Below are 13,208 nucleotides of genomic sequence, written 5' to 3' on the forward strand. Positions count from 1 at the left end.
TTGCTATTTTTTTTCCTTTTCATGTGATATTTTTCAAATAGATTGATAAGGAACAATATGAAAAAATACTTGACCTCATTGAAAGTGGGAAGAAGGAAGGGGCCAAACTGGAGTGTGGCGGAGGTCCATGGGGGAATAAAGGCTACTTTATCCAGCCCACGGTTTTCTCTAATGTTACTGATGAGATGCGCATTGCCAAAGAGGAGGTAAATGGTTTCATTCTGTTCTGTTCCCTTTGTTGCCATATTTTGTCTGCGTGGATGTACACAAAGTATTCCTGTAACATTCTCAGCTCTTTGAACACCTTTTCCAATAAATGTTACTTTTCATTTCTAATACTGATAAAGGATTAATTTATTTTTGATTAAGACTAAAAATAGTCAGGAATTCATTGGGCAGGCCAAGAACTTCCAGTCGACTGCAGATCAGGATGCTTAACAGTTTCTAGGTGCTTCCTTCACAGATTTAAAGTAATAGAAAATACAATTCCATGTTCATTGTTGCTTTTTCTCCTTTGGAAATAATATATTCGAAAATAATTGGAAAAGAATAAAGCGATATGCCGTTTTTTAAAATTAAACTCCTTATTTTGAGATAATTGTAGATTCAGTTGCCATTGTGAGAATATAGAAAGATCCCATGTACTCTTTATCCAGTTTCCATCATTGGTAACATCTTACAAAACTATAATATAATATCACAGCAAGTATGTTAATACTGAAACAGTCAAGACACAGAACATTTCATCACCACATGAATCTCTCATGTTTCCCTTTAATAGCCAAATCTATTATCCTTCCTACACCATCCCATCCTCAACCCTTGGCTTTCTCTTAACCACTAATCTCTTCTTTATTTCTGTAATTTTGTCATTTCAAGAATGTTACATAAGTGGATTCATACTTCATGCAGTCTTTTGGGATTAGCTTTTTTTCACTCAGCGTAATTCTCTATAGATTCATCTAGGTTGTTGCATGTAAGCATAGTTTGTTCCTGTTTATTAATGAGTAGTATTTCATAGCATGGGTGCACCATAGTTTGTTTAACCATTCACCCTTTGAAGAACTTTGGGTTGTTTCCAGTTTGGGGCTACTTTTAATAATGCTGTTATAAACATCAGTATACAGGTTTTTTGTGTGAACGTAAGTCTTCATGTCTCTGGGATAAGTGCCCAGGAGTATAATGCTAGGTCATATGGTAGATGCAACTTTTTAAGAAATTGCCACTGTTTTCCAGAGTGGCTGAACGATTTCACATTCCCCTTAGCAATGTATGAATGATCCTAATTTCTTTGCATCCTTGCTAACATTTGTTGTGACTATTTTTTATTTTAGCCATTCTGATAGGTGTGATAGCTCACTGAGGTTTAAATTTTCATTTCCTTAGTGGCTAGTGATATTGAACATCTTTAATGAGCTTATTTGCCATCTGATAACTTCCTTGATGAAATGTCTCTTCATTTCTTTTGCTCATGTTCTAATTGGATTGTGTGCTTTTTACTGTTGAGTTTCGAGAGCCCCTTATACATTCTTGATACTGATATTTTTTTGGATGTGTGGTTCGCAAATATTTTCTCCCAGGCTGTAGCTTGTCTTTTCATCTTCTTTACCAGGGTCTTTCTCAGAACAGAAGTTTTTAATTTTAAGGAAGTCCAATTTATCCATCTTTCTTTTTATGGATAGTATTTTTGGTGTCAACTCTATGAATTACTCTTTGTTTACTCCTAAATCCAAAAAAACTTTTTTCTGTGTAATTTTTTAAGTCTTTCTGAAAGCTTTATAGTCTATGTTTTACATTTAAGTCTATGATCCATTTTAGGTTAATTTTTATACAAAGTGTGAGATTTAAGTCAAGGTTGTTTGTTCGTTTGTTTTTGCCTGTATGTTCAATTGCTTCAGCATCATTTGTTGAAAAGGTGTTTTGCTTCCATTCCATTACTTTTGCGACTGTGAAAGTTCAGTTGTGCATATTTGTGTGTGTATCAATTTCTGGGTTCTCTACTCTTCAATTGATCTATGTGTCTATTTCTCTACCTATACTCTCTTTTTTAATTTATTTACTTTTATTGAAGTATAGTTGATTTACAATGTTGTGTTAGCTTCAGGTGTACAGCAAAGTGATTCATATATATATGAATATATATATATATATATTCTTTTTCAGATTCTTTTCCCTTATAGGTTATTACAAAATAATGAGTATACTCTTTTGATTTTGGTAGCTGTATGATAAGTCTTGAAATCGGAAAGACTGAGTCCTCTCACTTTATTCTTCTTTTTCCAAATTGTTTTATCTAAGCTAATTCCTTTGCTCTTCCATATAAATTTTAGAATAACCTTGTCCATATATACTAAAAAATCTTGCTGGAATTTTGAGAGGAGTTGTGTTAAAATTGTGTATATATCAATTTGGGGAGAATTAATGTTTTTATTGTGTTAAATCTTCCAGTTATTGAATATAGTAGATCTCTCCATTTATTTATATTTTCCTTTATTTCTTTCATTAGCATTTTGTAATTTCTGGTAACAAGTCCTATATGTGTTTGACTGGATTTATACCTAAGTATTTTTTGAGTGATTGTAAATGGTATTTCTGATTTCAGTATGGACATGTTCATTGCTAGTATATACAAGTATATTTGATTTTTGTATATTTTCTTGCATCCTGTGACATCACTGAACTCAGGTACTCTAGAAGATTTTTGGATATTCTTTGGGAATTTATATGTAGAAAACAATGTCATCTACAAATAGGGACAATTTTATTCCTTCATTTCTAATCTATATGCCTTTTATTTCCTTTTCTTGACTTTTTCACTTGCTAGAAATCCAGCACTATGTTGAATAAGAATAGTAAAAGTGGGCATCTTGCTTTGCTCGCTATCTTAGGGGAAAAGCATTCAGTATCATATCATTGAGTATGATGTTAACTGTAAGAGTTTTCATAACTGCCTTTGATCAGGTTCAGAATGCCTTTCTATTTTTAATCTGTTGAGGAGGAAAGGAGGTTGGATTTTTGTCAAATGCTTTTTCTGCATCAATTGAGGTGATTATGTGATATCCTTCATTTTCCTTCATTCTATTAATATGATGTATTATATTGATTGATTTTTGAATACTGAACCAGCCTCGCATCTCTAGAATGAACCTCACTTGGTGATGGTGTACAATTCTTTCTAGGTATTGCTGAACACTACTTGCTAATATTTTTTAGGAATATTTGCTGTAGTTGATATTGGTCTGTGGTTTAAGGGATATTGGTCTGCAGTTTTGATAGTTTTGATTGATAATAAAAAAACATTTAGTGATTGCTCACTGTGTGCCAAGTACCTTATAGTCAATATAAAGCATAAGTATATTTACATGAAATATAATAAATATAAATATTTTATTTATATATTAGATAGATTTATATTTATAACTATAATACAAAATAAATATTTAGTTGTAACCTATTACTTTGATTTATTTCATTCATTTCTTGTGGTATAGATATTTGGACCAGTGCAGCAAATCATGAAGTTTAAATCTTTAGATGATGTAATCAAGAGAGCAAACAATACTTTCTATGGCTTATCAGCAGGAATTTTTACCAAAGACATTGATAAAGCCATCACAGTCTCCTCTGCTCTGCAGGCCGGGACAGTGTGGTAAGTCAAACCTATGTAATATCACCTTTTCAATGTTAACCACATTAACAGGCTACTTTGAATTTTTTCTGACTGTGATTTTTTGTTTGGAATCACATGGCCTGCTGCTTGAAAATAAAACAAACAAACAAACAAAAATCCTGCTGTATTGGAAGAACTTTAGAAGAGCATAGAAGATAGATAGATAGATAGATATAGCATATATATATATATATATATACACACACACATATATATATTTAACTCTATCCAGCCTTTTGAAATTACTTGCCCAAAATATTCTATTGATGTTTGGCTAATACAATAAGTATTATTATTATAAATAATTTCTAGGCACTTGGCACTATGCTACACACAAGGGAGATAAAAGTTCTGTTTAATCAAGATAATCAGATAGTAAGACAGTATTTATTCAGTGCCCTTATGTATACAAGCATTTAGTTCTTACATCAGCTTTTTACTCTGGGATTATTAGAGATGTCTGAAGGTCTTAAATTGTAAGAACATATTGCCTTTTGAGGAGCATGTCTGTTTTATTTTTGACCCGGTTTATATCTCTGATGTTTACACTTTAATTTAGAGTATATAAGTGCCAAGGCTATGTCTCTCAAACTGTCACATCCCCTGCCCAGCCCCCATCTCTGGACCGCCTTGTTAGTAATTTTTGTTCCATCAGACCTCACTTTGTCCCCTCAGTCCCAGCAACAGCCCAAGATTATTTTCTTCCCGATAATGTCACAACCAAATACACTGGACGTTGAAAAGTATTCATCCTTGAGAGACAGCCAAGAAATCCTTGCCCCTCTTGATAGCTCTAGAATCTTTTTTCTTAAGCAAAGGGACATTCATGATTTAGTCAGTATGCACTCTACGCTAAGCACCACATGGCAGTCTTCACATTCATTATCTCATGTTACCTTACTACAACTGTCAATTGGTATGGCAAATTTATTGACAGAAAAACAGAAGCTTAGTGAGGCTGCATAATTGATCGAGATCATGCAATAAATGACAGCTGAGATTCAGACCTACTTCAGACTCTAAAGCAGTGATTCTCAACCCTGGCTGTACAGTAGAGTTGTCTGGGGAGCTTTAAAAATATCTACACTGATTTGGGTGGAGGCGGGTGTACATCAAACCCACCAATTATATCAGTTTCTGTGACTGAGTCTGGATGTAGGTCTTTTAATTTTTTAAAATTCTAATTATTCATGTTTTTATAATTATATGTTCATAAAAGCATTTTGAAACATTTTTTAAAATATGGCAAGGGATAAGCAAATTAATAATGAAATCGAACTCCTGTCAAGGCCTCTGTTTAAGCAATTTTTGAATTAATTAATGAAAAAAGTGAACTAAGTAATATGAGACATATTACAATTATAAAAGAAAATTAATTCTAGCCTGTTAAGTACACAACCCACAACAGAACTACAAAGCTTCCTGAGTATAGGCAGTAAAGAACACCCATCCAACAAATTCGTCTCTCACAGACCATATCCTTCCTCTTATGGTACGTTGGGTATTCTATCTTTTATAAGTCAAGCTATAACTTCTCAGGGACATGATGTACTGCCAAAATGGCTGTCCACACATGGAGTTGGACCATTTTTTTAAAATTCCTAGGCAGTATATATACATATACTTATACTCCTGCATTCTAATTTATGGTGCTACTTTTGTTCAAAAATGACTATGTAATATTAAAATTAATGGAGTTGTTAAAGAACTCTCTGAATTTCAAAAATTCCAAATTTAGGAGTTATTTCATAGGTTAAGTATGACCTATAACGTACTTATTTTCTTTTCAGGGTTAACTGCTATAGTGTGGTATCTGCCCAGTGCCCCTTTGGTGGATTCAAGATGTCTGGAAATGGTCGAGAACTGTAAGAATAACTTTCATTAAGATAAACACTTATCTTGATAAAAATGGTTCTCACTCTCAAGGAATTAATCCTTAGTTACTGCTCAGATTAAAACCTGCCTCTGTTCTTTCCTGGAGATTAATACTGTCAAACAGCTTTTTAAATGCTGGATTTACCCCCAAAAGTGCAAAAAGGTGATGGCAGAGGGAAATACAATTTATTAAACTCTTACAATTCACAAGGGATCATACTAAGCACTTTACATTGGTTACTGAAATATTGCCTACTTTTAGAATTGTTTGCTGTATACATGAATGTAATATATTTGGGAAACATTTCCAGAAAGGAGGTGGAAACTACAAATTGGTGATTGTAAGAAGTGTGCAAATATAAAAACAGTTTAGCTATTTGAATATGCCTCTTACATAAGTAAATTAGGTGTCTTTATGTCAAAAAACTTTTCAGTGTAGGAGTAATAATTCTCATTTGTTGTAATATTTTTGATGTAGACTCTAAAATAACGTGAATGAGTTATTTTTGGTACTAAAATCTAAACTGAAAGAAAAATTTAACTAAGGAAAACATGTTTTATAGTTATGACTAGATTGAGGACATATCTATTATACAAATGCATTTATGAGCCTTCAGTTGCTTTTCAAACCAGGAAATACTGACTTTTTAAAAATGTGCACATACATATTTACACACAGAAAGTAGTGGCAATGTGTTTGGTCAATTTTGTTCAAGCACTTTTAACCATTTTATTTCTTAAAATTTTCTCATATTTATCAATAAATTTAAAAAATCATCAGGAAAAGACACATTATAGTCAAACCTTATGGAATCAAACATAGTAAAGCTGCTCATTTTGTAAACAGCAAGTAAAAGTGAGTCTCAGCTTCTAAAGGTCATGAGTGCCTTAAAGAGCCAGGTACTTGTCATTTAAATAAATCAGCAAAATCACAATGAAACAACTACCACTGGGGAGTCAGTGAAAAGAGGGCATGTTAAAATGATCCATCCTCCTTCTCAATATACTTTCATTAAGTAGTTACTATGTATATGAGGTCCTAGGAGCCCCAGAAACACGGTACCACATCCCACCTTCCATATAATCGTGGTGGCAGGAGGAACATGTAAAAATATAGAGAGAGCAAAATAACCAACACACCCTATGAAATAAATAGTAACAGACTGGGAGTCCGTGCCTCGTGAAGGTAGAGAAGCAGTTAAAATGCAGAGCGCAGTATCGGAGGACGGAAAATCTGGGCACCACCAGACTATAACATTCATGTCACCTCGCTAACTCTCACTGTTTCCATCTGTCAGACAAGCTCAGCATTTGTGGTGGGGATAGGAGTGGGAGAAGAAAGTAAAAGGTCTATGAGCTCCTTTCCATGCTTGAGGTTCTGTGGTTCTAACCCCGGTGAAAATGCAATGGGTAAAAACTTAAAGACCGTTGATAGAACAAGAGAAGACCTAACAGAAAAGGTAGGACTTGATCTAGGGCATGTAACAAGTGTAGGATGTTAGGAAGCAGAGAAGAGGGCATTCTTGAAGGAATGTTCCATGTGGCATGTTGAGGGGTTAGTGAATTTGCCTCACAGTGGGGGATTTATGGGGGTGAGAAGTGTGATTTCAGAGTTAAATAGGATACAGATTAAGAGGTCTTGAATTCAAGAAAATCGGCTTACATATATTAGTGGAGCAGGGAAAGCGATGGATAGCTTTAGAATGTTGCTGGAGAGGTGGAGTGGGCAAAAGATCAATTTGTCAAAGGTGCACAGGGCATAGTAAACATAACTGGAGACTAACCAGCCGCCTGTGAACTCTGACTCCACCACTTGCTAGCCACACAGTCTAGTTCAAGTTGCCTAACTTCTGAGCGTCTGTTTTCTCCTATTTAAAAGGGAAATGTTAACATTCCTCTTAAGATGGTTGTGAGAGTTAGGAAACATACTACGCCTTCATTCCCTAGCACCGTATCTGTCACAAAGCGGGGACTCAACAAATGGTTTCATCCTTCCCTAGCTCCTTGTCTTTATAACATCCATTATTGGGGAGTCCCTTGGCAGCACTAATTGCTTTGTACAAAGAGCTATAACAAAAGTTAGATTATTTTGAAGATCAGATTACTGCTGGCCCAGCTATCTAATACACTTCCCTAGGAATGTCAAAGATCAAATAATCAGAAGGGATGAAATAATTAAAGTAGACGAAACATATCAATTTTGCTAAATACAATTTAGTCAATCAAGCTTTATGTTCGAGACATATGGAAAGCAAATAAGAGGGGGATGAAAACAAGAATCAACCATCAGTAATTTCTTAAAAATCTGGACTGTGGGTGTAGATAATTTGCTTCTTTGAAACACAAAGGAAAAAGTTATACTGTAATTTTTACTTCAAAACTTCCCGCTGAGGATGCCAGTGTTGATGTCTATGTGAAACCAAATTTGGCAAATTTAATAAATAAGTCATTTGCTGCAAGATGTTTAAAGAGAATGACTGAAGCAATAACCTCAAATGACTCCCAAGAGTTCAATTACAGTTTATCTTCAAAGATAGAAAGGTAGAATTGATCGGTTGGGAAGAGTTCTCAAAGAGCTAAAAATAGTAGTATGCACAGCCCAGTGTGGTGGTGGTGCTGAGTGCCCGAACCAGGATTTGCACCCCAGGTCACGGTGCTGGCCCTGCAATGAGTTAAATGGTAGAAATCCCTCTCTCCGTGTCATTGCACTGATTTTTACTTAGACTAACATAGGTCACTTGAGACTTTACTAGTATGCCGTTTCAAACTTAATTGGCTCTCAACACCTCACAAGATATTTCTTTCTTCCTGTCCCCTTCAGAAATGGGGAGAAATAAAGTGGTGTAAACTGGTGGGCTAACGTGAGTAGTTTTTGCTTGATTATATTTGCCAAACCAGTTCAGCAAACATTTCCTGTGCCTACTTAATTAGTGCCAGGCTCATTTCTGGATACAGGGTGAAAAACAGGCGTAACTTGTTACTAGCATCTTATTACTCCAGTGTGGACCCTGGATGAGAAGCATGGGTATCACGTAAAAGTATGTTGGAAACGCAGAGTCTCAGGCCTATCCCCAGACCTGCTGAAATAGAATCAGCATTTGCATCAGGTCCCAGGTGACTGGTACATTGACAATTTTAGAAGCACAGAACCAATAACTCATAGGCTAGTGATATAAAGATAAATATAAAGATGTTTTTGTGTTATATCATAGACATAGGAATTTGTATACATCGGAACAGTAAGAAGCAGGGCTTATTTCAGCTTGAGTAAGACAATTATCACACTTTGTACTCTCCTGAGAGTTTCAAGTGTCCGTGTAACCCAAAATACCATGGAAAGCCTATTGGCAAAAATCATGGGTTAATATATCTAACTTTGTGAGATAAAATACTTACTAAAATATTATCCTTTAATGGGTTTCAGACAACTGAGGCTAAACCCTTTAATTACTTTGAAGAACATGCTCATTGAAGCTTTTAGAAGGTATTTTCAGAAGCTTAATGGCCCAAGAAAATAATCAGTGTAAGAGGATTAGGTTACCCAGGAGAAAAAGATGTCTTCTACATACCTGTCTACCTCACCAAAGGAGAGGGGTAGAAAAAGATCGAGATCTTTTTCCTCTGTAAGCCTACATGTGCATGAGTGTTATGATTTTAAGAGTACTCTTATGTACATGTAATTTAATCCTTTCATCAAAACAATATAGAGAATAATTTAGCCTAATCTTTTTAGTTATCTCTTTAATGAAGGGTAAATCACAGTCAGTTTCCAAAACTGGTAGGAGGTCTCAATAAACCTGTAACAAGATACCAGGATTTTAACTGATTGACTCAAGTTAATTCCTGACCATTTGGGTTGGATTTAAGAGTTATATAAGCAAATGACAGGGGTTGCATAAATAGAAAAATCCAACAACCACAAAAAGCCCAAAAGCCCTGAATTTTAGGCCAATGAACCCTCTCCCCCTCTTAAAACAAAACAAAACAACCCCACCCCCAAATAAAAAGTTGTAACAGTTAAGGTCAGATTTTTGTTTTTTTGGTTTTGGGGGGTTTTTGTTTTTGTTTTTGCCAAGAATCAAGAACAAAAGATATTAAAACTACAGCTAGAAAATATTTTGTTTTAAGCCATATTAGGGCCAGTTAGAGTGAAAATAGAAGCCTGGTCATTTTCAGCCCCTTCCTCATTTCTGGACCAACTGGACATGGTAAATACACTAAACTGAGCAATACTTGAATTTATAGTTGTTCTATACTACTCAAGTGATTATAAATTACTACTTTTCCTCTGGTAATATAGCCATCTTATTTATTTGAACCTAAGCTAGATATGATAAAATTCTTGTTGGGCCGATGTGTGTGTGTGTGTGTGTGTGTGTGTGTGTGTGTGTGTGTGTGTGTGTGTGTGTGTTGAGCCCTTTCATAGTCAAGCAGAAAAAATGTCAAAAATGAACAATTTCTTTGAAAGTCTACTGAGGGTACATGATCATTTAAAAATGCAAAAAAATTATTTTAAAAATTTTCCCACAAGGGGATTTATATAAGACCAGATATCTTATGGTTGGCTAGCTACTATTTGAAATGCTTCTTTACACAGAAAATATTTTCCATTGTCCCTAGCCAGATAAGCAGGAACAAACTTCGACTATCATTGACCATAGTATATTTGTACTGCTCTGCTAAATTCTGTTCATTTTTCCCCCTCTCTCTAGCGGAGAATATGGTCTCCATGAATACACAGAGGTCAAGACGGTCACAATCAAAATTTCTCAGAAGAACTCATAAACTACAAGAGTGCAGAGACGACTCCTCAATGGCTAAGCACCTCCTTCAGTGGCTAATATATCATAGTGGGTTTAAAATGCAAAATTGTTCTTTCTTTCATTTTTTAAACATGAGCTAATCATATTAGCATTAATACTACACATAGAAAACTTGATATGTAGCTTATTCTGAAGGAATCATCTGCCTTCTGATATGTGACACCCAAGTCCTACCCGTAATGAAAATGATGGATTTGGATGCAAGATCTCTCTAGCTCTGTAACAGTCATGTGCTTTTCTTTGTAGCTACTTGTCTAGGACAAACATTTTATGAAAGAGGACCAGTTATCATTTAGCTTCTTTCCCTTGACCACCCCTTGAAGTACTTACCATACCTGTTAACTGCAGACTAGATGTGCTCTGTTCCCCGTAGTTGTGAAGCCCTTGGAGTTTGTTGAAATGTTTCCTAGAATGTCATGTCTGCTTGTCAAATGAAGTAATGCCTGAAATACTTAGATGTAATCTAAACATAAAGCTTAATAAAAACAACCTTGCATGATTCTTGTTCAGTGTGAATTTTTTAAGTAGAGTCTTGGTTATGGTGATTTACTCTCCCTGTCACTCAAAAGCAGTGTTAAATTGAGCATAAAGATATATTTAAAAATAAAAGTCTAATCTACTTATTCTCAAATAGGTAAAGAAACAAATTTTATTTTCTGGAGGAATTCTTACGATCAATAGCAAACATTTGAGATAGATGGCTTCAGTCCTTCAGCAAGCATTTATTGAGTTCCTACAAAGTTCTGGGCACTATGGTAGGTGTTGTAGAAAATAGATGAATAGTGGATGGTCCATTATCCAAAATGCTTTAATATGTGGAGAACAAAGACACTGTCTGAAAAAAAAATGATGGCGCATATGATGGAAATGAGAATTCCAAGAACCATAAGATTATAGTAATATGCCAAAGGGTAGTGATACTAGTAACTGACAGACTTGAGAATGGCCTCATGAAGGAAATTTGACTGGATATGAACCTTAATGATGAGCAGATTTGCAGTGAATAAAGAGGAAAGAAGTCCTACAAAATATTCCCTCTGGACATGTTCCATCAAAAAAAATTCTATATTATATTTTCCCCTGTTGGAGTTGCAGATTGCACACTGGCATAGTCTAAGTTCTGAGAAGTCCTACAAACTGTTTAGTTTTGTTTAATAGTTTTTTTTCCCAAAATTTATTTAACCAGAGGCCTTGCCTTCCCCTCACCCTCATTTAATACCAGTTAACATTAAGAAACCCACATTGGAAGATGCTGTTCTATGCAACGAGGTAGCGCTGAGTGTTCTGAGCAGAGATCTGGGGATCAAAGGGAAGCAGCTGGAAAATGTCATCTGTAAAACTAACTGGACCATATTTACATATTTGTGCCCTAGACAAAGAGCCTCTTCTTGTTGTGCTTCCATGTGGGAAGTGACTTAAGCCCAAGTATAATGTTTTTTATATATTACTATACATATTCTAAAACTGTTAGTTCAGCAGCTGAAAACTTAAGCCTAGTAATCTTTAGGATAACATTATTTTTCAGATTCAGATTTTATATAAATGATTAAGTTTGTCATTTTACATTAACAGATTCGTTAGTGACACTGTTACTAGGACATTCTAATGGCTGTCATAGTCAAGTGCAACAATGTGTGAACGAATGAAATTTATTAGCTTCTTAGACCTGAAATAATTTCACCCCCAATTGCAAGAGCTTCTCTAACTTGTATGGGCCTATAAAATTTGCCATCTGGACTATCTTATGCAATTTGGGACATAATGACCATTTTGAAAACAGGAAGAATTAAAGTCTAGGGAGAACTGAAAGATGTTAGGACACTGAGAAGGGAAAAAAGCCAAATACAGAGGAAGGTTGTGTTTTCCAAAAACCAGACATTGTCTACATTATGAAAAGATGTGTTTAAAACCATGCATAAATAAATAGGTAGACAAGTTAATATTGTAATGGCAACCCACCAGAACATTTTAAAATGTAGAACAAAGAGGGATGAACGCAGAACAAGACAAAAGCCAGAAGCAAGTTTAAATATTTGAAAATTAAATCTTCCTGGTATAAATAAGACATTACAGGATTAAACAACAAAAAAAAATCTGTTTAATATTGGCTCATCCTGACCCTCTAGACATTATCTGTGTTCCTTCTCTCCGCTTTCTAAAGCCATATTGGCAATAATTCTTAAAACCTTGAAAAGTTAAAGAGTATCTTATTAGCCCACGACTACAGGAAGTACTATACGGAATTTTATCATAAAGAATTCAGTTCTGCAGTTGTAAATGTGATCTCATCGTCCTCAAACCACCTGGCAGAAGTATTTTCCTCTCTAGGAACACCAAAGTTGGAGGTAACTGTTTAGGCAGAGGCAATAATATTAGAGGTCAGATATGGATTCTCAAATGTCTAGCATCTTTTTTTTTTTTCATTTTTTAGGATACATGTTTCTGGGTTTACTTTGAAATAACCAATGAGAAATAGGGAGAAAATATTTTTCTTAAATTCTTGTGGCCAACTAAAAATAGAGTTAACTCAAAGTAGGAAAGTTTAGTCATTTCTTCACATAATTCAGGAGGGAATAATGGACCCCAAAGACACCTTTCCCCGGGCAATGCATGTAATTTTTTGAGTATCTAATTTCACTTGGACTTTTAGAAGTGTGCAAGTACCATTAACGAAACTCTTATCTTTTGGTGACTTTTGCAGGGTATATCAAACAACTAGGTTACATTTTCACATGAAGCGTAAGTTCCCAATTAGACTTTCATTTGCTGATTCACCTTGGGTTTTTTTTTTAATGCTCTCTGGAAATGGATTTGAGGCTTCCCTTTTTTTATATTGAGAG

General features: G+C 34.9%; 1 protein-coding gene across 1 annotated transcript in view; it reads left to right on the plus strand.

Annotated features, from left to right (window-relative positions):
• The window catches only part of ALDH1A1 (aldehyde dehydrogenase 1 family member A1), a 54,154-nt gene extending 43,287 nt beyond the window's left edge, over positions 1–10,867 (plus strand). The window contains exons 10-13 of the mRNA XM_082471022.1: positions 42–206; positions 3,492–3,649; positions 5,461–5,535; positions 10,258–10,867. Coding sequence (XP_082327148.1) covers positions 42–206; positions 3,492–3,649; positions 5,461–5,535; positions 10,258–10,330 — 471 coding nt within the window. The 3' untranslated portion in view covers positions 10,331–10,867. The remainder of the gene's footprint in view (positions 1–41; positions 207–3,491; positions 3,650–5,460; positions 5,536–10,257) is intronic.
• Positions 10,868–13,208: the final 2,341 nt, after the last annotated feature.

This window comes from Balaenoptera physalus, assembly GCF_965194825.1.
Source record: "Balaenoptera physalus genome assembly, chromosome: 7".
NCBI lineage: Eukaryota > Metazoa > Chordata > Mammalia > Artiodactyla > Balaenopteridae > Balaenoptera > Balaenoptera physalus.